The 27,685-nt window shown below is 36.8% G+C and overlaps 1 protein-coding gene across 12 annotated transcripts in view; it reads left to right on the forward strand.

The window, feature by feature from the left end:
• MAGI2 (membrane associated guanylate kinase, WW and PDZ domain containing 2) overlaps positions 1–27,685 on the forward strand; it is a 702,680-nt gene that overhangs the window by 398,325 nt on the left and 276,670 nt on the right. For all 12 annotated transcript variants that reach the window (XM_015627313.3, XM_033514718.1, XM_015627312.3 and 9 more), the window contains one exon: positions 14,901–15,020. In XM_015627313.3, the coding sequence (XP_015482799.1) occupies positions 14,901–15,020 (120 nt within the window). The remainder of the gene's footprint in view (positions 1–14,900; positions 15,021–27,685) is intronic.

Here is a 27,685-nt window from a genome sequence, read left to right on the forward strand (position 1 = left end):
AAGAATAAACAGGCCAATTTTCACTCATAATTCTTACATCTTAAATCTTCATAAAGTGTCATTAAAATTCAGTGTTCCTTCTGCAGATTGATGTGCAAACAATACACATTGCAAACATTAGATTTAGTGGATATGCAAGGAAGTGGATTTATGCAGTAATTATAGCATTATGAAATTTATAATTATTACCTTTATTAGATGTAATTCAGCCAACCAATATAATTTTGATACACACAAATAAAAATATAAAATAAAAAAATATATAATAAAAATATACTTACTGCCCTTAACAGCCTTAAGCAAAGACCATGTATTGAAAACTGTTTTTTTCTATTAAGTTTTCTGCCTGTGGAGTTCAGCAAACATAAAACTCTGTTATTGCTGGATTGTTTTATTCTACTTTCAGAAGTTGTTTATGGTAGCTAAAAGAAAAAAGGCTTTGATTCTCATAAATTTTCTTCGTCAAGGTCAACTGACGTAGTCACTAGTTCTTGACTAGTTTACAAAACCTTAAAAAAGTGTTATTAAATTGATTATTTTTTAATTCAGGGAGCCTTTTATACTGGAATTCAAATTTAATTTTTTGAAATGCATTCTTTTAAAACAAAAATAAAACAAAGCAAACATTTTAAAAACAAGCAAAACAGTTAATAAATCAATGAACTTAGTGTTAAACTGTGGGGATTAGACATTAAAGTCACATCTTTGTGTGACCTGTATTCACTTGGTCACTGAAGATACCACACTATTTTTTCAAATGGTTGACAAAGATGCTCCACCAGTGGTACATCTATGTTTCCTGTGGGCTAATAGTTTTGTCTATAATAGTTAGTGGGCTAATAATAGTTTTGTCTGCATTATTTCTTGAGTTCCTTGCCTGTTTATGGTAAACTAGTCCTGCAAAGTGGGAGTTGAAGTTCCATCTGGTAACCCATCAGAGAAAGCTCATGATTTGAGTGTTACTCCCTGTGAGCTGGTTCCACAGCTGTGTGGAAGTCCTGCTGAGTGACAAACCTCAGGCTTGTTGGTAAATGAGGAGAAAAGTCACTTCCCACGGTGTAAATGATTTCTTCCTTCTGCTGAGCACTGTGGCACAAGAGTTGATGGTGGTGGTGGTGTTGATGTTTTTATATGTGGCTGTTCCTATAAAAACTGCAGCAATGGCTTGTCCTTCCAGAGCTCACTGCTGTTCTCCTCTGGAAAAATAATTGTAGCACAGAATTAGCTGAGGTTTGGCAAGTCTGAATACAGCAGTATATCCTGATAGTACCAAGTGAGCACAGCAGTACTCATGTTTGAACAGCTTAGTGACAAATGTCATTTGCTGCAAAAACACAAGGAGGGAGACTGAGCCAAAATAAATTCCCTCTCTTGGTGTTCATTGCCATACCCATGGTAGCAAAGCAGCCCTGCAGAGTAAATGTGGGGACACCACCTTTTCCTACAAAGGGTCACAATGCTGAAAGGTGTCCCAAAGGAGAAAACATTCCCCACACATTATTTGAGATAAAAACCTGTTCAGCTAGAGAGACTAACCACTGCTCAAATAAGGAGAAACTTGTCTGGCATGACAATTCCTAGAACTGAAGTGTCTGAACTTGAGCCATACTTCATAACAAGCACATATTTGTGGATTTGACAAGTGCAGAGCAAGCTAAGGAGCAGGCAATGTGTGTGTGCCATGTACACTACTTGAAGTAAATTGACAAGTTATAAATTCATCTGAATTTTTACAGCTGTTGAATGCAGGGGCATTTTTACACAGTGGGATGAAGGGACCACTGTATGAATTGCATGTAGTGCCAGAAAAAAAAATCCATCCAAATAAACAAAAAACAACCCAGAACAAATCAGGATTTGGATCAGAGAGATGGTTAAGGTGAAAAAACAATAGTGTTACTCTACATAGGTGTACAGAGCTAAACTTTGAAGAAACAGAAATCCTAAGATGCTTAAAAGGAAAGGAAGAGTATCACTAAAAATACAGAATATCCATGTTCTCTGATAGCTGGGGAGCTAGAATCATTGACCCACACATCTCAAGGAATTTGGTTTTCTAATACTAATTATTAGAACACAAATTCCTAAATAATAACTCATTGCATATAGAAAAATAATAATAGGATAATTAGATCTGCCTCAGTTTGAGACAGGTGCTTTTAATTTGTTCAGTTATCATCAGTAGGAACAGATGCTAGTTTTTAGTAACTGTTTGGAGCTAAAATAACTGCTCTCTAGTAACTACTGAATTTAATGTTGCAAGACTGATTATTAGAACTCATCAGAAGAGGAAGCCTTACTGTATATGAAAAACATCATTTTTTTGTTATCCAACCACAGTAATGCTTGCTGCTCACCAATAACTTTTCTTTAAGCTTTGTCAAATACAAGAAAAACATCAAGGTCACACCTGGGACTGATATCCTTTAGGTTGTTCCAAGCACTTTTTTATTCAGACATAACATTTATGTTTTTCTGGAATAGGGTTTTATCCATTAGTTGGATCATGTAGTCCTTGTGAAACAACCTTCACCAGTGGAATAGCTACACCTCCAAAATAATTTCTGTTGAAGATAAGAACAGCAATGGGCTTCCTGCATTCAGAATTATGTGGCATTTATTTCCTCAATTTCACTGTATTTGACTCCTTTTGAAGTTAAATGTAAGCACTTTGTTTTTTTGTCTATCTTCAAAACAAGAATGAACATGATTTTTCAATTTATTTTAAAAAATTGAAGATAGTTGGAATATTTATGTTTACATCATGCACTTTAAGGTTTATGAGTATGCTATAAAATGATGACTTCTGTATAAATAATCTATTCTACTGTTTATCAAGGAGTGTTTTATATTATTTTTTTTTATTAATGTGAGTTAAACTGAAAATAGTTTTTTTTCCTAAAAACAGATGGGAAAAAATCTGTTTCAAATAAATACTTGTGTTTTATGGGAAGTAATATTTTTAGGAAAAGTATTTTACCATATAAACTAAGATGGTTTCAAAATAATAGATTTATTTTCTGAATACCATGGTAGAAATGTTCCATGATACACTCATTGATATGAAAGAAGAATATATTTTTTTGCTCCTATTTTAAACTGGACTTGGTAGAACAGAAAAATAAAACACTGTGCTTCTTTGGAATTTACTGCATAAAGTCTTAGTTCAATGAAAACTTTATTCTCTATAAGGAACAGTGGAAGAAAAAGAGAAGGAAAAATATTTTTTAGGGGTTGTTACCCAGATGACATGAGTAAACCAAGTTCTTCTGGATAGATCCCTTGGGGTGGATTAGAGTGAAGACACTGAATGATCTGTGTTTGTAAATATAAATAAATAAATAAATAAATAGATAAATAAATATACATATAGGGTTTATAGGGTTTATTTTAGAACAGTTTGGTTGTGTTTGGTTGCAAAAGAAGGCACCTATGTAGCCATTTGATCTATTATTTTCTGTAGCAATAAAGCAATATGAAAGCACAAAAATATAACTTTTGAAAATATATAAGGGAAAAGAAATTAAAAAATAACCACCTACAGAGCTTACAATGAGACTTGTTTGTTGCAGTGTAGTTTACTACTGATCAAAGTGATGGTCTTGATCCGTAGGGCGTGGAGGAATAAACCCCTTACACACAAAGTCCCATGGGTTCAAATAGGCTCAGGCTGGGTGGGGACGCCCAGGTACCTTCCCCATGTAGAGGGAAAGTTTTACACTGTCTCTTACCACACACCCTGGATCTGCTACAGCACCTTTACATTGTGTTCAGTCATCTGGTGGAAGCCTCAGGAATGGGTGTGGGGGCACTTTGGGGTTTGTGATGATTTGTGGCAACTTTCGAGCCAGTAATGCCCCATCAGACCTTCCCTGGGGGAGTGGGGGCAGTTTTACCCTGAGCAGAGGACAATGACCATTACAAAGAGAACCATGCCACACTGCAGGGTTTGAGCCTCCCAGTCAGGGGTGCACACCTGGCCTCAGCAAAAGAGTCTGAGGGCTTTGGCCTCCCCCTCTGAACCCTGCCAGAGCTGGTTTTCAACATAGCTACTGAGAAAGGCTTCCTTTGTGGGTACATTCTTCTCCCTTCAGGCTTGTTTACTTCTCCTTATCTTTGAGATAACTGGACAATAGTACCAGATTTATCTTGTCTCAAATTTCCATCAGGTGGTTTAACTCACAGTCCATTTCCAGTCAGGAGATGTGTTCTGGGAGGGATTTGGCTTGGATGATCGCAGATGAGCAGTTTGCTAAAATGGACAGAGGTCATCCTTTGGTGATTTTAACAATGTTTAAACATTCAAATATAACTTTTCAGTCTCTCACAGGGGTTCACATCATTATTGTCTATAGACTACTTTTGCTCTTTGTACTGGAAAGCAACAGGAGGAAAGAGGATGTTTTGTCTTACTCCAGGAGCAGACGAGAAAACATGTGTTTGCTCTGCCAGTGTGCCCAAGAGGTGCAGCCTTCAACAGTCTGTAACCTTCAGATGAGAAATGTGCTGCCACAGGGGCAGAGCAGTGCTGCCATGGGAAGCTGTCCCACAGCATGACTTCTCCTTCTGCTCAGGGCCCTCCACGGCATGTGGTGGCATCCCACAGTTAGAAATGCTGTCTAGCACTGATGGGATCCCTACTGAGGGACTAGCATTCCTGTGTCTCAGCAGAGCATTTGCTCTGCTGTCTGCATAGCAGTTGGCCACCAGGGATTTCAGCAGGGAATCTGCTGGAAGTGTCGCACACAGTACTGCACAACCACTCATTCTCTTCTTCAAACTTGTTCAGGAAAAATGACTGCAATGGTATCTGCTGTTACATCTGAGCATCTTTTTGTCACCAAACCAAGGTCTGGTCCAGTGCCTGGTGATTGGTTCAGAGTTTTGGCTGTGCATATCAACTTTTGGGCTGAAAGCCAAGGAATGCAACCATTGGAACTAGTTACAAACAGGACGATATGAAGATCAAGTAACACGTTACTCTCTTCTACCATTCCGACATCTTCCACTGTAGTTTCTGAAAGTACTTTTTAATTCAGAAATGCCCTGGATTGGGTCTTGCTGGCATGCCTTGTGAACAGATACTGTTCAGAGGTGCACCAGAACATAAATCTGAAGACTATGGAGAGAGAATAGACATATCTGAAGTCTACATTCTAAATAAGATTTTTTTTTTTCATTCACACATATTAAGCAGTTGCCTATTTTAAGCATAAACTCCCTTCATTTTTCTGTTAGTTATCTGACCTGATACTCTTAAAATCCTTTTATGGCTTTATAGTATTTATTCATTATTGATTGTTCTGTATTATTTATTCTGTAAAATTTAAACACCTGAAATGAGCTTGATTAAGAATACATATGTGGATGGTTTCTATGGTAGCCTATTTCACAGTCCCTCTTTTAATGCCTCTCAAAGTAAGATGTAGATTTAGAAAATCCATTTTTAAATATTTCCAGAGATTTAATAGCAACAGCTAACAACTTCACAAATCCTTTCAAAATGTTCTACTAAACAGACACTATGCAGAGTGGCTGGGTTCCTATACATATATATTATACATATATTATACATATATTATACGTGTATATATATAATATTTATATAAAATATAAAAAGAAAATAAGAATATTAGTGGTTTTTTGAGTTGAAAAGTTATTATTGCAGGCATTGCAGAACCTTTCAAGGTACACTGTGGTGTGTGCATGACTTAAGAGAGTTGTTCATCTCTATGTGGTAATAAGTACAAGCTGCATAACAGGAGTCATCCATAACAATTTATAATGTTAATAAAATCAAGAGGTGAAAAAGCAGGTTCTGTTTTTGATAGCAGAAATGTTGTCCTTTACACTGGAAATGGTGTGATTCCATGATTTCTGGAGGTATATTTGAATGATGTGCAGAATAAATAGATGTTTTGGCATCACAGTTAAACAAATCATCCCAAATCTCAATATTATTTCCACTGATGATCCAGTCTATAACCATCAGCAGGAATAACAAATTTGCTAATACTGGACAAAAATTTTTCTGTAATATCTCACTGTATAGCAGAGATGCCCATGCCAACTACTATGCAAATAGCTCTCTAACTATATCATCTATTCTCTTGAAAAGCTTCAGAAATCAAGCATTTCCCAGCAAAGACTTTGTTCTTCTAAAGACCATAAGAAACCTTTTTCTAATTAAGTTTTTCGAGTAGCAGAAGGCATTTTGTATGTAATTAGATAAACTTTTATTTTGTTAATAACATCAGAAGTTTCTCTCTGGATCTCATTAGCAGGTGATTTTTATAAATCTGTGTAGAAACATAAATGTTCATGCATGTGTGAGTCTCTCATCATGATGCCCTAATGTATGTCTTCATTAGTTGGGTAGTTCTCTTGTGCACATATATTCATTTTCATGTAAAACCTATTCTTTATAGTTGTAGTGAAGATTTTTGGGGGTGTCAACAACTGTGTGCCATAGGAATCAAGGTCTAAATGTACAAAGGAGGTAAAAGTTTGTCATCATGTTTTAGTTGATATCTTTACCTGAAGGAGTGAAAAAGCAGGAAAGAAGAAAAGTGACTGTCTAAACATGTACAAAAAAAAAAATCTTGGACACTATTAATTATTTATTAGCTCAACAAGTTCCTAGTTAACTAAAATAAAACCCCAGACTTTTTACACCACAATCTACTACTCATTAATCATCAGATTTTCAGTTTTGTTCTCAAGTATTTATTTATGGCAGTTTACTGCTTTTCTTTCGTATCTGTTTGGAAAGCCAATATGGAATTTTCATTTTCTAATAAGCATTAATGATATTGGGATATATTGCTGGGGTATTTGCTAAGACATTAACAGATTTTATGAATAAAATCCTAGTGTCTTTTGGAGGTTCCTAATTTTTGTTGTAAAAAAAAACAACCTACCAACCAATCACACACAACACAAAAACCTCTTGAGGCAATAATGTGGAATCCAAAATTATTCGTAGCTGATTTTCCTTCATTTCATCTCTTCCACTTTTTGAGCATTGAAAATCAGATTCCTTTAGGGACTTGGCTAACCCCTGTAAGGCCTGTACTTCCAAATGCCAGAACAGCCAATTTCATAATTTGACATTTTCCAGGAATTATGAAGAATATAGTTTAAATGTTTAAGATACCTGCATTAGCAACAGCTTTTGTGCTTCTTTTTACTACTATTTTCTGCAGTTGTCCATGCTTAACTTTACACAAAGAATTCACACTTCCCTGTTATTAGTTTTTATCTTTGAAGTTTATTGTTATCTTGAAAACTACTATTGGCAAAGATAATGAAAAAGAAGTTATTTTATTTGCTCAAATGCTGTATTGGCCATGAAACTTGGATATGTGGCTTAATACTGGGTCAGAGTTCTTCTCAAAGAAAGTACCCTGCAGACTTAGTGAGAATTCACCAACTGCAGGAAAGTGACCCAACTGATGCCACAATAACCAGCAATTCCCTTGAAGAGGGAACACATATTGTGTCTGTGCCTAACACAGGACAAGAGCACAAAGTGCAATAGTCAGGTCCTTGTACTTTGTAAGGGTAACTCTGGATATGCCATATTTTAAAGAAACATCTCCAAGTATCTGTCTCAGTGCACAGCTGTTGTGCTGCATTTCTTCTCTGGATTCTTCTTGCTGGTTCCAGTGGTCCTCTCATTACCAAATAAATAAACAAATATATAAGGTTCCTACTCACAGTCTTTAGCTACTGTCATTCACATCTCTCAGTTTTACTTTTCTGTTCAGCTCCAATATGACTTTATTTTACAGTGCATAAATTATCTTAAGGCTGTTCACTGTCTGTCACATCGCACGAAACTAAGAGAACAAATAGAAAACCCAGACTGTGTTTAATCAGAGGCTTCTGAATGCATATTGAATCCAAAAATAATTTTTAAAAAGATATTTCAAAGGATGTATACATCTGTAATCTAATAATCCTGTTAACCACCATGCAGAAGCTTTTCTAGCTTACCTAATGCATGTGTCTCAAGTTTGGAAATAATGAAGATCTAAAGAACCATTCAAAGAATGCATATTCCATAAAGGACATAGGAGCCTATGTGCATTATAAATCTCAAATTCAGGAATTCATTGTTTCTGTTTTACACTATATAATATAAAATATTTCTCCTAAGGATTATGTGGTGGTGTAGAACATGTGCACTAAAACCCACTGCACAGTCCCTTAAAACTGATTTTCAGTCTTATGTTTTCCTTTTTCAGCAAAAATCAAAATGTATCCAACGTCATGAATCCCAAATTGTAATACAAACTGTGAAAACCATGGGTGAGGCTTTTATTTTCTTTTTACATGTATCTTTTGATATGAATCAAATTCTCCACCTAATTTCAGTGAACAGTAGATTGAGCCATGTAGTTCATCTGTTACTTCTGCTACTCTTAGTGGATGCTAATTATGCAAAGGGTTTCAAAACTTCTTTTTTTAGTTCACATGAATTAAGGACCTAGACATAAAGCTTTTAGTTCTGTGATGAAGTATGGCTGCCTGCTTCGCCCTTTGTACTAAAACTTGATCAGATAATCCAGGAGATAGTAAAAACACATGGCTTCTTCAAAATAGCATCTGATTTTTCCCTCTGCAAATTGATTATTAAAATTATCTGTTTTGCAAATAATGCTGCAGTCTCAGAGCTCAGCAGTTGCTAAATGCCTGCTTTCAAAGAATGATTGTGTTTGGGAGGGACCTCTGGAGATCACCTTGTCCAATCTCCTGCTAAAGCAGATTCACCTACACCAGGTTGCAGATACTTGTGTCCAGGAAGGTTTTGAATATCTTCAAAGGAGGCTCCACAACCTCTCTGGGCAGCCTGTTCCTCTGCTCTGTCTCCCTCACAGTAAAGAAGTTTTTCCTCAGATGGAACTTGCTGTGTTTCAGTCTGTGCCCATTGACCCTTGTCCTGTCGCTGGGCAGCACTGAAAAAGCCTGACCTCACCCTCTTAAGACCTGCCCTTTGGATATTTGTATGCAGTGATGAGATCCCCTCTTAGCTGTGTTCTTGCCTCACTGTAGAGCATTCAGTATCTTTGCTAAATTTGAATTAATTATAATCCAGATCTTCTTCAGGATCGTATTTGCCAAATGTTAATGCAGTTTGAAATTATTACCCCTGAAAAACATTTTCAGGAATCTGGAATTCATTTCTTTGCTTTTGCAGTAATAGGAATACATCAGAGAAATTGTTAGTGTTGCACACTTGGAAAGGGGAAACACTTATTTTTCATGGCAATTGGCAAGACGGGACTTAAGCCATCGTGATTTATGTTGTTATTATGAGAATTGTCATAAACACTTGAAGCTTCTGGCTTTATAGTACATCTAAAATCACTTTACTTGAAAATTATGTTTATTATTCTCTTCAGCTGGAAATTCAGTAGATCAAGACAAGTGTGGTGCTTCTCTGCTTAACGCAGTTAGTAATTTGACAAGATAGGTATAATTTCCTATACATTTCAGCTCCTCACAGTAATAGTGCTCCAGAGTAATTTGGCAAACAAACAAAAGACCTAATTAAGTAGTGTTGAATTTTTCTAAGGCAAAGTGTACACAAGGTCATACCAAGGGCTCAGCTGAAGTTTATTAAAGATTAGCAGTCTGTTTCTGCAGGAGAGATCCCTTCAGCTACTGTAATATATGACAGCCTGGCGGACCATGTTCCACAACAAGCTGTTGTTCAGAGCAGAGTTACGGAACAAATTCTCAGTAGAATTTCTAATAAAAGGGCTTCATATATTAAAGATATTTTTCTTTTTGCATTTTATTACATTTGGAAGAGATAGGAAAAACAAGACATTATTTTTTTCCATACACTTGGAAAATTACTCTAGAAGTAGGTCATTATGCAAAAAGGACTAGATTATTCCCGTGCTCTTAATTTACACTGTAGTCCTTGTGGCAAAGACACACCTTTGCTTTTGAAACTACCTCACGTGGTAGGAGCCAATCTGTGAATCCAAATATTAATCAGCTAAATATGCATGAAGATATTTGGATAGTGGTGTGCCAGGTTTGCCCTTAACTTAGCAAAAAAAAAAAGTAATGATTTAAATATTTATAACATGCCTGTAAGCTTGGAGCATTGAAACCTGTGAGCCCAGTCTGTGAGTTGGTATTGGACCAGGCAGGGAGTAAGGACTTTACTTCTACTTTTCTGACCATCATATAGACTCTACAAGGACACAAAAATATTAACCTTGTGATGCTGCTAAAGCCTGTAGAGTACAGATTATTTACTGCAAGTAAATGAAATGTTCCTTAAGATATGTCTAAAGTACTGAGTGAATATTTCCTGTGATAGTTCTGGGAGTTTTAACTAATATTCATATTCCTATACTGACATATAAATAAATGAATTTGCCTTTTTTTCTTTTCCATAACTACATGGAGTTAGCAGAAAAAAAAATACTGAGGGAGCACCTTTCCTGCTTTTGAAAGTAGCAGAACTGGACAGAGACTGTGAAGATTCAGTGCCTCTAAATAGTAGAAATATGTTCAAAGATAGCTGTGCACTTGACTCCCAAATAAGCATTAAAATGTTCTAATTATGTAACTTAACTCTGAGATTTAAAAGACACATATAAATTCCAGTTGTTCTCCTACCTCTACAAACTGGTGTGGAGCTTTCTAACCCTGGAACTCTTCTAGAATCAATAATTATATTCCTTTTTACTAATAAAGGTAATCTGGACTGAACACTACATGAACTCACCATTTTCTCAATCTGCACTAGAAGTCAACATAAAAGTTCCCCTAATTTATTGTTCCCCAAGCTCATAAAAGTAGTATTTCAAAAATAGCTTATTGCTATTAAATAAACACACTCTTTTTTTTTTTTTTTTTTTATAGAGGTAAAAGATTTCTTATGTGTCTAAACACCTGCCCTCAGGTGTCTTAAACTCATTTAAAAGAAAAATACTGTTTCAGAGGCTATTTATGTAAACAGCACGTAATTCCTTTCCTGGAATATAGCACCGTCTTACAACACACATGAGCATGGACTCAAGTATGCCAAATCACCACAACCCCCCTGTAGAAGAGAAGAAACCAGGTGCAAAGAAAAGGGTATTTTCAAAACAAAATAATAGTAATAAAAAGATATAGCACACACCTTAAATATCTCTAAACGCTATCAACTATCCATCTTAGAGCTGTAAGTCCAAACAAAATAATTGCTCAGTGAATGACCCATTTGGTGAATGATGCAAGTGGTCATGAAGGTCAACACCAATCCAGATTTCGTAGACCAAGGTACTGCAATTTCTAAAGTACCTACAGGTTGTGTGACAGCACCTGCATGACTGGACTGGTCATAGTAACTTTACCTTTTTTACTCTCATTTTGTGTCTTCAACAGCACTAATAAATTGCATTTGTCAGAAATATGCATGGTGCAAATACCCCTTGTTTTTGGTCTTTAGAAAGATCTAAAAGTATATCCTTTCATTATGGAATTCAAAGATAATTTTTTATGGGTTACCTTGGTGACAAAATTATGAGTTCATTTTTCCATTTTGCATTGATAAAGAATAAATATAAGTAACAACTGTGTCCTATTAAAACTTGATGCTGCATAACAAAAGATATGTTTCTGTGGAAATATGAGGCTTGGAATTAATCCTTTGTTTTGAGTCTTGAATCACCATACGTTTTAGGCCTGATTATTCTTCTATATGAATATAGTAAAAAACAAAATCCATTAAGAAGTGTACCTCTAGGTAAAAAGCAAGGAAAGAATTTCCCTGTGGTCTGTAAGACTGCAATATATAGATCTCAATGTTCAGACCTTGATGGGTGTTTAAGATGCTCCAGTAACCATGTCCAATTCTGTAAACATGCACATTACAAAGTCCATGGTGCTTACAGAAAACTATTAAGGATGACAGAAGTATTATTAGCAACAACTGGGTTCCTCCAGGGTGAAAGAGTAAAAGAGGCAATAACCATTGATTATTCCATTAGCCAGGGAGTTGCTTTAACCATTTCCAAGATCTTAGGTCCTCCAGCCTGAGGGAATGAGAACAGATGCAGGAAGGAAATGGGACTCAGCAAGATTTTATCAAGAGCAAAAAAGATCATTTGGGATGGAAGCTGCTGTACCTGGCGTAAGAGTCACCCTGAATTCAAGCAGCAACAGATCATGGTTTGCTCCTTTCTCCATTTTTTGGGGGGGAAGTGACTACATGATTTTTTATAGGTCTGCAACCCTCAGTACACAGTGTAGTGCAGGGCTCTTGGATCAGGCTCCCTGAATATTATAAGAGGCTGGAACCATCCAAGTCACAGTGTTATCTCCTGCTATGGTCTAAGCAGATTAGACAGAATATTTAATTAATAATTAATTAATGCAAGGCATATGCAAAAGATATCTTATCTGTACCATATCTGAAAAAAACATGACTAAGTAACATAAGGGCAGAAAGATTAGGTCTTAAGCTTCCAATTTAAGAGAGGGATTCAGAATCTGAAATTTAGCCCATTACAGTTTTCTAGGCAAGTTGAACAAAGACTGTGACCAAAGTAGAGAAACACAGGGATAACCAAGTCTGTTCTTGGACCTCCTTTGAGACTTTGCCATCATCCGTCATTCATGACTGCTGAATATACCTGTATTTAAAACAAACTTACATTAAATCTACATTAAAAAGTACATTAAATCTAAATAGCATAAGATCATTAAACATTTCAATTGTGAGGAAGCTCTTTATATCATCTGGTCCAAATTTTTACTCAAAGCAGGGCTAGCATCTTATGTAATTTGTATTTTTATTTGATTGATAAACTGGTAATCCAAGCATGTCTACATGAAAAAATACTGAAGAAACAGTAAGCTAGAGATACTCATCTAATATGCCAGCTTCCTCCCTGTGCTGTGTCTGGGAATAGCCAGTGTTTTGTGAGAAAGATACAGTTTCTGTCAATATTCTTTGACAGTGAAAAATTTCTCAGGACAGAGCATGCAGAACAAACATCTGATATCTGTGCTGTTAACAGAGCTCCCTGGAGCTCAGGGGCACAGCAGAATCCCTGTGCTTAGTTCTCACAAAGGGCTGGAGATCTGCTGCATCCCTAGAGGTCAGATAATCCATAGGGATAAATTCAGCATCCTTGTGGACAATCCAAGTGTCTGAGTGCTTTATCCATACCATCTCCAAACACAAGAGTAACCACAGAATCGGTCAGATTGGAGGGGACCACAGTGGGGCATCTGTTCCAACCTCCCTGCTCAAGCAGGGTCATCCCAGAGCACATGGCCCAGGATTGCATCCAAATGGTGCTCAAGTACCTCCATGAGGAAGGCTCCACAGCCTCTCTGGGCAACCTGTTCCAGTCACTGCACAGTGAAGAAATTCTTCCTGATACACCTTCCTGAAGATGGAACTTCCTGTGCATCAGACACTGCCTCATGTCCTAGTGGGTGGCACCACTGAGCAGAGCCTGGCTTTTTCTTCTTAGCATCCTCTCTTAGATATTTATACACACTAATGAGGTCCTCTCTCAGCCTTCTTGAGACTGAATAGGCCCAGCTCTCTCAGCCTTTACTCATGAGAGATTCTCAAGTCCCCCGGTCATCCTTGTTGCCCTCCATTGTATCCACGTCAGGAGCTCCACATCTCTCTTGTACTGAGGAGCCCAGAACTGCACACAGAACTCCATATGGACAGAGTACTCCAGATAATAGTATGAGAATTCCCAGAAATTAACAGCCAGTTTTAGTTGGAAATGTTGAGATGAGAAGGGAATTGGAAACAGAGAAAATGAGGGAAGGGTCTTATAGATTTATCAAAATATATTCCCCATGCTAGGTACTAAAATATTATCTTGACAGGCTCATCTAGTCTTTGACATGGACTTCAGGCTGTATCTGAGGGAAAAAGGTCTCTATGACAGGCATTCGAGTTAATCTAACACTTTTACGTCTTAGTGTCTTCAAGTAAGAGAAAAGAGTTTGGACAGGCTTCTAGCCGCTTCCCAATGTCAACAGTCTCTAAACCAAACCCTGCAAGTGCAATGCAATCAGTACAGTACAGTAAAATACTGTACAGTAAAAAATTGATTAAGATGTTTCAAACACTTAGAGACTGAGGAGAACCTAAACCACTTCCATTTCCAAATGGAATTTTAAGACTTAGTGGTTTCTGTCAAAGCAGTGATAGTCTGACCAAGATAAGCTGGACCATTAGGAAATCAGGTCAGTTTCAGATTCTTCCCTGCTAACATCCCAACTTCTGCTAGCTAAGCCAAGTCACTTGTCAGGCTGTGTGTAATATTATCTGTCAGCTTTTACAGAGTTCTGTCATCCAGAGATGACAATAGAGGCAATAACTAAATATAAACACCTTTGCAGTTTGACAGCATGGTTAGCAGGTGATTTTTATCCCACAGGCCCTGAAGCCTAACTATTTGTCAAGTCCACTTATGGCACTGAAACAAGCAATGTGAATATAACCCTTACAGATTTACTTACAGAACTCTTATTTTGTGTTCTGAATAAATGTTCAAAATACCATGAAGCAGATTAATTGTAGAAAAGATTTTGGTTTGTGTTACCCCTGAATGCCTGATTCACTAAGGGTCTTTCTAGTAAGGTAAAAAGAATAACAATATGATAGTTTTTCATTAGTGAGAATAAATATGTATCCAAATAATATCTGGCATGATCTTAAACACACATCTCATATACCTCTGTCAGCTTCAGCAAATATAGCTAGATTGCTTTGAAAGGCATCCTCACAAGGAAGATGTGCTATGTAACATGTTGTGTAAATGGTTTACTTTGTGACTTTTCCAAAGCTTTCAAAAAAATCATTCTGCATTTAGGCCATGTGCTTGACAGTGTGTCTTTCATCTTATCAATAGGCACCACAAGGCCACATAAGGAGGGGGAAGTCCCTGGTGTGGACTATATTTTCATCACTGTTGAAGATTTTATGGAATTGGAGAAAAGTGGTGCTCTCCTAGAAAGTGGAACATATGAAGGTAAGCTTTTACTGCTAAATCTGCATCAAGTTTCCATTGTACAGCTTTCTAATTTGATGGAATTGCACTGGGATATCCTGTTACAAATGTGTCATTGCTACTGTCATCAGAAATTTGTAAAGAGCCATATGGCTATTATGAAAATATTTTCATTTGTAAAAGTTAAATGCAAATGGGTTCATTGTAATTTTAGTATATTTTAGTGGTTAAGAGAAACATGGTACTGCATTGCATATACAGGACAGGAACACTAATCCTTTACACCAAGTACTCAAAGACATTTCCACAGAATTTCTGCAAACAGCTGATTTTCTAACCTAGGACAAACGCATTCTGTAACAGAAGTCAGGTGTAAGGCTGACACTTTTCCTTTGCACGTGGGAACCTGCAATTATCCATCTATATCAGAAGCTGAAACCTCATGACTTAAGTAACGGAGCAAGAATTTGCTACGTCATGTCTGTTTTATGGGATTTGTAAAGTTATTGAACTCATTAATTTTGTAAAATGGCAGTGGGATGGGGGCTGTCCTAATGGCTGTATTAGGAATGCCTGTCTGTGGGGCAAAGAGCCAGCAGCTTACTGCATGACTGCTTCCCAGGAGAACTGATGATTCATCTGATTTTAAACCTTTTCCAAAACACAGCTATCCTGAAAGTGAAACTGGTGTAAAGAGGTGGGCAGTTACATAGCAGGGTATATTACTAAAACCAGAATAAAGAAACACTATTTTAAACCAGATGTTTCTTGCAAATACACTAGTATTTTAAACAACTGGGTAATGGATAGTGGTTTTTTTACTGCAATATTCAGAATTAGAGGGAACACCCTTTATAGGAAAAATATGACCTATATATACGGGAATACCTAGGTGAGTAGAGCCATTTTATGAAAATCAACCCCATATTTTCAACTTGTAGCAAAAAAAGACAATGAAGACATTTTTGTCCTGACTTTGTCCCTGCCAAGAAAAGCATCTGAAGATAAATAAGGAGCTGTTCACCCCAAAAAAATCATTAGCTGTGTTATAAATAGCAGCAAAGAAGGTAATTCTTTCCCACCTAATCAGCACAAAGTACCCATTGTCCAGTAAATAAATTTTCATTAAGAGTTATATCAATACAGAACTTGTAACAAAGATTTCCATCAAAGAAGGTCAAATAAAGGAAAGTATGTCATCTTTCAGGTTTCTACTTTTTTCAACCACTGTCTGACACGTAATGGTACAAGTTACCTAAATGTTAATACAACACCAGAATTTTACTTTTATCAAAGGTTAATTTAATAACAAGCCTTTCTTGAAGTGTCTTTTTGTTACCTTAGGTGTTTGAAAGTAACATTAGAGGAGCTTAAATGGAGCACAAGTCTGTCATTGCTTGACCATGTAATTTCATTAGTTTGCAGCAAGTTTGTAGAGATTGAACTGCTACAGTAAATTAATTCACAGTGCTCTTCTGTCCCTCTAGGGATACTGAGATGTGTCTTTTAATACCAGTTACCAGAGCTGAGTGGACAGCAAGGTGAAATATTGGTTGAGGAAGTCTGCATAACTCCTCAAACCAGCTGAGGACCCAGCTGAAGAGAGGTCCAAAGTCATGACAGTGCAATGTCTGTCATGTCATTTGCTTATCACAGGTGACAAGTTCACTGAAGAAAAGAAATTAGAAACTAAACTTACAATTAACTATACTCAGCATACCAATTCTGCCTAAATCCTGTCTTTGAGTCCTTGGTTTTGTGATTACCAGATGCACATTCTGACAAAAAAACAGGTATTATCTGCCTATGCCTTATGGCAAAATATAGGTAACCCATGAGAAAATGTAAATATTTTACAGATGCTGTTTCTCCTGTTCCCATACAAAGTCCTTTGAACATGACCATACAAAGTTCCACCTCCAATTTCATGGTTAATTCTTGACTGAAGAGACTTCTCTGGGGAAGAATTTTGCTAAACATCCTGTCACAAGTTTTCCTGACCACATTAGGACTTCAATGATTAAGTTTACTGGTTAAAATTACACTAACCAGAGCAAAGAAATTTTCAGTTTCCCTCCTGAGGAGATGATTTTTGAATTCTTGCATAGATCAAGCAACTTATTTGAGCATACATACTCTGGGAGATGAATTTTATGCTCCTTATCAACACTGGTTATTAGGTTTATGAAACAAATCAAGCTTCTTTTTAATAGTTCTCAGTGTTAATAGATTGGTTTGAAGATTTCTTTATTCTTTCTTTTTTTTTTTTGTTTTAAGAAAAACATTCTGTATTTAGCTAAGTTTCTATGTAGTGTAGCTGAGTCAGTCTATGCTGATTATCTAAGTACAACCACTGTGAACCAGTTCATCTCTACCAGAAAAACATTTTAAAGAAGGGATTTCTCATTCAGCTGAGAGAAAAATTCAGACTATGTGTGCTGTTTTTCATCAGTTTTTGACTAGGAGATTTGTTTCAGTCAATTTACCTTCTAGTGTGTGAATTCCAAAGAGAATCAGGAACATCCAGGTAAACCAGAGGAGAAGGAGGTCAAGTGCAGACTTACCTGACACTGAATGTTTGTATTGTTCATTGTAGTACCTGGTATTGTTGGGAGGGGGATATTTTCTCATAGTAATGACAAAACCAGTAAGAACCATCAGTAATGTTTTGTTCTATTGCAGTAAATTATAGTTGTTATTACAACCTGGACAGCATATAATCTAAAACTGAAAGCAAGATATATTCTCAGAAAGGTAGAGTTGTATAGTTCTTTTTTTTCTTTGAAGCACACTTTTTTTCTTTTCTTTCTTTTTTTTTTTCTTTCTTAGTTTTAAAATAGATTTTTAAGTTATAAATTCTTTAGAATTAAAAATAGGGTACTCTGTGACCTCCTTACTTACTTTAGGCTTTGGATACACCTGCCTTTGTCTACTGCTTTTGTGGCAACTGTGAATGACTGTCGCATTCCAAAGTGCTGTAGAAAAGCAACAGTATGTTCATGATAAAAACTCTACAAATCTCTTCTTTTAGCAGTTTTGCAAATGTGAAAATATTTAATTTCAGTAGGACTAAATGGATTATTATTTTGACCTTTTCTACTTATGTCTTTTTGAGCAATTGCTGGTATTAAAGCTGTCTTTATAGATATAATTATTCTAAGCATACATAATGTTACATAAACAGTTGCTGTGTTTTTGAGCTTACCTGTGGCTAAGTTTCCTGTCAATCTAAGTAATGCTATTCAGTGCAGAACAAGAAGAGGAATACAAGAGGCAGTTCCACTCTCACTCAGGTTAACAGTCAAAGTCGTGTTAACTTCACTGACATTGCCATTGAGTTTTGAATTTGCAATAAAATTACAAATTTTATTATGCACATTTATGTCAAGTTAAAACGTATTATACACTAGCACGTTGCTATTTGAGGCAGGGGATGTTTGCCTGAAGCACATCAAATACTTATTTCAAGGTCTTTGTATAATAGCACAACCAAATCCTAAAGGTTTCACTTTGTTTGCTTTTTAGTAGAATTTCAATTTACTGTAGTGATTAAAGGAATTCTGAATTGGTTCAAAATGATAACTTTATTATCCAGCACACTTACTTAGATGACATAACTGTGGTTTTATAACCAGAGCGGGAGGTGTTCCTGTGCGGAATGAAAGCTATTGCCATGCAGAGTCATGTAACACAGGAAGATGTGCCCCAGCAAAGTAATTTTCCACATTCCCACATTCTTTTCCTTGTTTCTGGGATGAAGATCAAAGATGGTCCTTGAATTGACACAATGTGTCAATCTATAATATGCAGAATAGCAAAATCTGTGATGAACAGACAAATTGTGTGTCTGTGTATGTGTACAGTCTTTTACAACTTCTCTGGTAGGAGGTTTGGCTCAGCACACTGTCATCTCCCCAACACGTCAAAACTTGCATGGAGACCTCATGGATCACTGATATCAAACGTTGATATCAATGATATCAAATCTCCTTATTAGATCAGCAAAATTCATAGCCAGTGCAGCATATCAGTAGAATTAAAATGTACTTGAAGTGTATATTGCATATGTATATTGTATATGAGTCAACACTTATTAGCAGAAATGTAACAGCTTCAGTATTTCCAAAACCCAGATATGTTAAGGCACATGATCGAAGGTTATATCAAGACATCATTGTGAAGTGTTAAAAATGTAAGAGTTTAAGTGCAATGCATTCTGTGGGTAGAATTGTCTCTTAAAAGTGACGTATGTAGTGGCAGTATCAGAAATAAAAAGATGTTCAGTGTATAAATACTGTAAGGAAAAGAAACATGATAGTTGGCAACCCATAAGGATAAAAATGTATTTAAAATGCATTAAAGCAAGAGGTATTTTAGCAATGTAGAGGTCTATAACGAGTGAAAACATGAAAAAGCCTGTTCATAACTGTTAGATGTGGTAAAAATAAGAATATAAACTAATTTGACCAGTACACTTACCAATAATGCGCTAGGTAGAATTTTTTTTCTGTCAAATTTTTGTTTTCTTCAGAAAATCTCCATAATAGTTGTTTTGTAAAAGATATCTTATTTGCTTTTAATATAATAGTCCTTGAATTTATTCCATGAAACACAATGATTTTAGTTACTGTGCCATTAATTTTGTCAAAATTTTATTATTTGTTTGATTGTTTGGAATTGTCTCAAAGTCATTCACTGGGGAAAATTCCAAGAACGCTGAAGTTATTTAACCACTTACATGATCATGTACTTCCTTTAGCCCCACTGAATTCCATGGTAAATTTCCAGTTGGCTTAAAGGAAAACAGAATTTCACCCCTGTTTTTTTTCACTGATGGAGTATTATTTGGCAGAAGAGTAAGAGTTAGATGGGATTTCCCTAAAATTCCACAAATCTGCAATTATTCATTCTTTAAAAAACAGGTTGGATACATCCCATGGGTGAAACCTTAGTGTTTTGTATTATTTGATTGTTCAAGGACAAAATTTCCAGTTGTTGCAGGCACAGTTTTGAGGGGTCAGCATTATAATGAGCTCTGCTGGGGAAGGGAATGTGGGTCACAGCCGGTGTCTTGCCTGTGACTCTCCCAGTCTGGCACATAAGCAGCACTGGGAGGTGCTCTGATTCCATTCACCTGGAGACAGACCCCATACTGTCTCCTTAAGAACACCTTAAGTTTTACATAGGATTTCATTTCTTCAAGCCAAATTTAGCCTAAATTATCAAAACCCTTCTGTTCAACTAATGCACTTTCGATTAACATTTCATTTTAATATCTGTAAATTTTAAAAATGAGTTAAGGACTGTTCCGTGTAGGCAATGGAGATTTTAATTACTGCTTTGTGGTGAAAATGTTTTATAAAGAGCTGGTGTATGATTCCAGTAATTTTGATTCCATTCTTCCTCAAAAAAATTGTAAGGTATTCAAAAATTCCACCCACTTACTGTATGCAGTATTCCCTTGTGTGCAGGACATCCTGAGCACTCCACAGCAGATGGATACAAAGGAAATTAATCAACATAAAGATAATAAAATGCTACCCTCCTCAGACCTAAGTACAGTAGTTAATGAAATATTCTGATTTAAAATTGAAAACAAAGGATTCATGAGGATAGATGCATAGGGATAAAAATAGTAGTCCTTCAAAAGCCATGTCTGTTAACAGCAGAAGGTGTTTCCAAGGGCACAGAAAAGTGAAAAGAGATACTTGATAGTAAAAATCATATTCCTGTTGAAAGTGCCTCTCACCTCTTTCATGAGAGGTAGATCTCATATTAATGTGATGTCAACATTTCAGCCCCATATTCAGAGAGTGTAACTGTGGGTATTGTGACATTTAGGTCAACAAATAGGAGAAGAAATCTTTGATACAGTCAGTGACTTCTTGATCTGATTGGGCTCTTGCACCTGTTCTTTATTAGTAAGATTTTATGGGTTTTTGTTGTGTTTCCTCTCTTACTCTTGGGGGAGAGGCAGGAGTTGGATTTCCTCAATAAATATGAAATTCAAAGAACATAAATGGTCAGAAGCTCAAAATTGTAATGGCAGGAAACATATTAACATGTTTTATTTCTAACATGAAATGAGGAATCCTGGCTATATTTTTAATGCATTTTAAGTCATAAAACATCACATTTACTTCTTTTTTTAAAAGCTTTATTCAATTATTTTGTAGTTTTCCCAGGGAAGTGATAAGGAAAGAGTCAAATTGAATACATACTATTTCTTCTTTGAAAAACAGTTGATTTTAAACATTACACTATTGCATTGTAAAGGGTGACTTTCATAATTTCTACAGTGCCTTTTTAAACCCTGAAAGGTGGGAGTAGTGTTGCAGAATGTATACTTTGTGTCTGTTCTGAAGCTGCATAAATGCTCATTATTTTGATAATTGTTATTCCTGGTGTGTGGTTAGCAACAAACTTTATGGTTATAAGGTCCTGTCCTGTGTGGGTCCACGTCAGGTCATCATCCTCCACAGCACTGGTGGCACTGCTGGGAAGTTTACAGATACCTGAGGCTGCAGATCATGCCAGTAGGCAAATACTGTTATTTCATAAAAATTTAAGATATGGTCAGTTTTGATCTACTGCAAGAATGCAACCGATAAAAAAAGATAACATCCAGATGTGCAGCATAATATATAATTAAAAAATGTCACCTGGGGGCCACATGTGTCAGTATAGGTCAAGCCCACTCCCACAGGCATCCAGGAAACAAAAGCTTAAGCTTAAGGACTATGGGTTTATGCATGAAATTGGGAGAGTGGAGCCATCCAGTCTTTAAAGACACAACGTTCTTATCCAAAGATCTGATGGTTCCTTCATCCTGTACTTCCAGAGAAATCCAAGAGATCACTCTGTGGCTTCCCCACGGCTTCTAACGGGGTTCAACTGAAAGAAAACCATCAGTCATTGGAATTATCTCTGTCTCCAGGAGCATCTGTCAGCTCCATCCCCTGCCCAGCAAATAGCCATGGATACACTTGATCTGTCTGTGAGGCTGTGAGAGTGATGCACTTGACTGAGCTGTGGTGCAGTCAGCATCTCAACTGAGCTCCCTGGCTGACAGCTGTGCTGCCAAGGTGGAGGGTTTTAGGAGGCCAGGGCACTTTCTGTGTAGACCAGGGTGCTGGCTGCTGCTCCTCCTGAGTCAATGTCCAGTGCTCCTTTCAATCACATGTGTCAGGCACAAGGTCCCAGACTAAGCCACCGTCACGTGGGGTTTGGTAGAACCCATAGTTCTGCTGGCTGGGGCTGTGTGGTTCAACAGAGGCTGCATGCAAATTCAGTTCATCTGATTTGGGATTTGTTGAGATTCTGTGACTGCTACAAGCAGAAACTTATTCTCAGCTCAGAGTTGCTTCTGTTGTTATTGGCTGGTGATTTTCCCAAGAAAATCAAAAGGATGTATGCTCACCAACCAGACAACACACTTTGCTCATGTGTGTTCCCAGAATGTCGAGCAGGACCAGGTACAACAGAGCACAAATTATATGGGTCTGAGTGCTCCTGAAACCCTGACTGATCACTGAAACAGCTGTCAATGTACTTTATTTTGTATCAAACCTAGATCAGCACCAAGAGGATCTCAGTTGCAGGGAAATCTAGAAAGAAATTTTGCCTTCATGACTTTTCCCAAGCTGGGTTGAGTATCAGCTCAGCCCTAGACCTCAGCCCTAATCTTTAGAATTCTGTGCAGTTACTACCAGAAAAGTATTAACAAACTGAAGTGTCCAGGAAAAAGTAATGCAAATTACCAGACAAGTTGTAAGGAATAAATTTAGAGAACTCATCAGATAGGACTTTGTTGAGTAATGACTGAGAAGCTCAGAGAATTTAAAAAGTGTGAACCCAATGGATGAATAAAAATAATTCAAAGTTGGGCAAATAAGTAACCAGGGCTAATGTGATGAAACTGGAAAAGATGAACATTTCAATTTAATATTGAGAAAAAAAATTCTCATACTGATGTGATTTAAAGGCTAAAATAACCTCCAGAGGTGTAGATACAAGTTTCATCTCTTAGAAATTTTAAAGTAGTTATTAGCAAAAATATTCCTGCACTAGTAGAAGGATTAATTAAAGGCTGTATTGTATGCTTCAGTATAGTATGTATTAATGCTGTCTGTGTGACACATTAGGTTTCGATTGTGGGGTTTTTTTATAAAACAGGTCACAACCAGTTCTTGTTTGCATTTCAGTTATGTTTCTAAGCAAACTTTGCCTGCAGTACATATTGTGTAGATTTAGTTTAAGTGCTAACAGTGTTAGAAAAAAAACATCAAACTGACTTGGTAAGACACATGAACCTGTAGGTATTACAAAAGATGTAAAATAAGTTAACATTTAAATTTCAAATCATTATGATATGCTCTGCAGAAATGTTTATCTACATTGCTCAGTTACAGAGATCTCCATTTTTCAGTACATTACTGGAAAGACACAATATTTGTTATATCCAGTTTACACATATTGGTCAGGTTGTTATATTTTTGTGAAGCTGCTCTAGATTTTATGTCCTCTCAGATACTACACATTCATATTTTATATTCCTCAATAGTAAGCTTCATATCACCTTCCTGTATGAAATAGTATTTTGCTAAATGCCATAAACTGCAGTCCAAAAGGTGTTGGGGAGGTTCTTTTGAAAACAAATGGAGAAAATCCCCTTTCTGTTTCTCCCAATCTCAGAATTTTCCAAAAATATTGAAGCCATTATATTTTCTAAACTCAAGGTAGACTGAAACTTCCACAATACTTTTCTATTAACATCTTTCTATGAATCAAAAGCTTATTACTTTTTCTGAGTATGTTCCCTAAATCCTTCTTGCCTTTTTTGAAGACTAATAAGTGTCTTTAGTCTTTGCTCACCTGACCACAACTTTTCAAACATGATAGAGAATGGTCCTAGAGCAGCCACAAGCCAGTTTCCTGGCATTTTCAGATGCATCCTATCCAGTCCTATGAACTCACACATATCTTGCACATTAGCTGACCTAATTAGTACCTAATCTGATCCTTCTGTACCATGGTAGTGCCTGTCTCTGCCATCCTTTTGTCCTAAGCAAAGACCTGAATGTCCTGGGAGCAAGCAGCAGACTTGACCAGGCAATTAAGATATTGAGTCCTTCACACTTCCCAGCCATTGGTTGTCCTTTCCTACACTCTCCATCCCTTGGTCACACTGTCCCACGTTCTCCCCAGTCTTCCTTAGTTGCTGCTGTGGCTGTAGAAACCTCTCTTGTGGCTGTTGATGTGCTTCAGAAATCTAAACTCCATGTTTTCTTTGGCCTTCCTAATTCTGCCCTGTGTATCCTGGAAAAAAATCTCTATTTCTCCTTGTTCGCCTGTCCATGCTTCTGCCTTCCTGACACATCTGTAGTGAGGAATTTTCTGGGAGCAGAACTGATCCTTGAAATATTCCCTTGTTTGCACAATGTTCTATAAAATCAGTATAAGGCTTCTCTATACTAGCAAGGATTGCAGTTCATGTATTTCTATTCTTTCAGTAGAAATTTCTTTTCAGCAAGACACAAAAAAAATCCATTTTATGGCCTTGTAAGGAATTCTGTGGGGTTTTTTAAAATCTCACTTTGATTACTCTGTTTCAATAGCATGGTATGTATTGTGAGACTTTGCAGTCCTGCATGCAACCCAGGCCATGGTTGCTATGGTGGACTCCAGACAGGTGAAAAAAAGTGTGCATCTTTCTGCCTGCTGGCAGAAAATAAGACAGGAAGCATCCTGTCAGGATGACCTTAAAATAATGAAGGACTTTGAGAGAAGTAGGTTGTGCCAAGTGCAAAATAATTCAGTATGAGTGTGGGAAGAAGGCCTGGATTTGTATGGTTAATTGAAAAGAAGGATTCAGCTACTGATACAGCTTTTTCTGCAATAGAGTTACATTGCTTCCCAAGTGAGCTAATTAAAGCAAGATAAAAGACCAAAAAACCACAATCACTAAAAGAAATGCTTGTGTTTCAAAGCAAGGAGTTTCTGATTAAAAACAAAACAAAACAAAAAACCCTGAAGATATTAAAAACAAATGAACAAAACCTTTCAAGTGTAGGGAAATCTGTATATTTGCTTTATACATTTCTCAAAAAATAATGTCTCTATGTTTTACCCTGTGTAAATTAAAACAGAAATAGAACTACAGGGGGTTTTGGCCAATGGAAGCTTCCCCTTGTATTTCCAAATAAAAAGTGGAGAAGCAATCAGAAATCAAGGTCAAAAATGTTGCTAGAAAATTAAAGCACAGGTGATGACCTACATTTAGAGTTATTTTATTTTGTGCATAGAGAAAAAAAATAGCCAAGAATATAGAATAAGATTAAAAGATACTACTGATGCAGTAGAAAACTACTGCTGCTTAAGGAAAGTTCACCAGCACTGAAAGTACAGGAGAGGTGCCTCAGTCTGCAAAATGAGTGGCTCTTCAGAGATTTGTGTTTCCAGACTCAGTTAAGAGTTTTAAGTCTAATCTGCTTCAGCCATCACCAGGAAGAGACAGGATACAAGATAGCCATGGCAGGTTGATATTTGAAGTAGTTTAGAGGATCCTCAAAACTGCTGAAGATCAGAGGAATGCAAAAACAAAAATCTTGCTTTGATCTAAGTTCACCACCAAATTATGTTACATACTCTATCAATGAATTCAGGACTATGGCAGAAAAAAATCTACAATTCAAAAAAAAACTTTTAAGGCCTTCTGAATTGCATAACGATGTGTTTGATAAGAATACTGAGCTTTCAAATTGGTGACTGGGAATCAAATACTTTTACTGTGCATGGGTAGACACATTTGTGGGGTCATCCACAGACATTGAAGTTGTTTGTGGGGAAATGATATGTTGTTCTTCCTTCATGTTTTGTGCATATGAATGCTCTTTTCTAATAAGGTTTTAGGAGCTTTAGATTAAAGAATTGTTGCTATTTGTGTTTATGTGGTGTTAGAGAACCCCAAGCATAGACTGTGAACCATTGTCTAGGTACTGAAGAGGCAAAGAAAAAGTAGAGAAAGCCCTTTATTTTGTTAATTTATGAATATATATACAAACATATATTTATATATGAAGGACAGTAGATGAAATCAGTCAGTAGGGAAAACAGCTGAATGCCCAGCAGTGGATATCCCTGGGCCAGAGCTTTGACTGCTGTCACAGCTGTACATTGGAACATTAGAGATGAAAGAAATGAGAAAGAGGTAAATAAAAGTGCTGAAGAGGGAATAGGCACAAACAGAAACACATTACATCTGAATATCATAAAAACACTTTTTGCTGTGAAAGTGTCCAAGTGCTGGCACAGGTTGCCCAAGGAAGTTGTGGAGTCTCTATCTTTGGAGATATTCAAAAGTCATCTGGCCGTGGGCACCCTGTTCTGAGTGACCCTCCTTAAGCAATGGGGTTGGACAAAATGATCTCTGCAAGTCCTTTCCAACTTCATCTGCCTGAAGTTGGTGACATCATAGTGTGACTATAAATAATTCTTCCTGAGGGCACATCAGGAACAGCAGGAGATACAAAGAGATTTTGTGAGAGCAGGAGCTAACAAGAATAGAAAAGATAAAGCAAATGCTGAATTGAGTAAGGAGTTATGCAAGTGGGATAGAGATGGGTGCTGTGATAAATAAAAGGCTGCTGGTAAATTAATCAAAAGCGGCGAAGTGTTTAAAAGGTAAGTAAATACAGTGAGGATTGAGCAGCTCTTGCAGCTCAAAGTGCAGTGTTCTCCCACTCTGAGGAGCTGGAAGATCCCACCACTGGGAAGATCTGGAACTGGTGTAGCTCACAGCTGCTTTCTTGCTCAATTTAATAAGAAATATGTTATATTCGTTTAATAACCACTTGTTAAAATGAGAGTAGATGAATGATTTAATCTCTTAAAGCTTCACTAGGAAAGTTAATTCACAGCTGAAAAACCTTAAAGCATAGATTCTGGCATAAACAATATTATTGTCATCATTTTTAACACATTTTGTTGATGAGAATTATATTCTATGTGGTTCAGAGTTATCCAAAGCAAGTTGGTTTCCTTTTTTCTGCTACAGTAGGTAGGATAGGCTGCATGCTGTCACAAAGTAGCCCATTAACAGTCTTCTATGATTTCTAGGCTTTGAAAGGCTTTTGCACAGAGACAAAGGAGGAATGTGCAAGTCTTTCCTCTTCCCTTGCCCAGTAGGTGCCAGGCCTGTTAAGGCTCTGTGACAGAGGGTACAGGCTCTGGAGCAGATCCTGCACTATCACTGTTTTGAGGAGTACTTCATTTTTTATGGATAGACTGAGTGTGACAAAGGAAAGAGCGTCCTCCTCAACAAGCTGGCACTTGGGATATGTCAGACATAAATTTTCTTTACGAGTTAGACTTAACCAAAAGCCGCTGGCTGTTGTAACTTCATAATTGAGAGTCCTTTGAGACAAATTCTGTCTCACCTCCCTGTGGAGATTTTGGTTGCAGGTACTTGTGTTGGTTATCACTAGCACACCTTTTGTTGTCAATTGTTCCCAGCTATATTTGGATACTGCTGAGCATAAAGAATCCACAGCTAAAAGAAATAGAAATAAAATCTACAGCCTACTGAAACTGTTATTATCTTTGGAACACCTCTACTTCTCTGTCTGAGACAGGATAAAAATCTCTTGATTGATGAAAATTGAAATTAAAACTCTGACTGACTCAGC

This window comes from Parus major, chromosome 1A, assembly GCF_001522545.3.
Source record: "Parus major isolate Abel chromosome 1A, Parus_major1.1, whole genome shotgun sequence".
Taxonomy (NCBI): Eukaryota; Metazoa; Chordata; class Aves; order Passeriformes; family Paridae; genus Parus; species Parus major.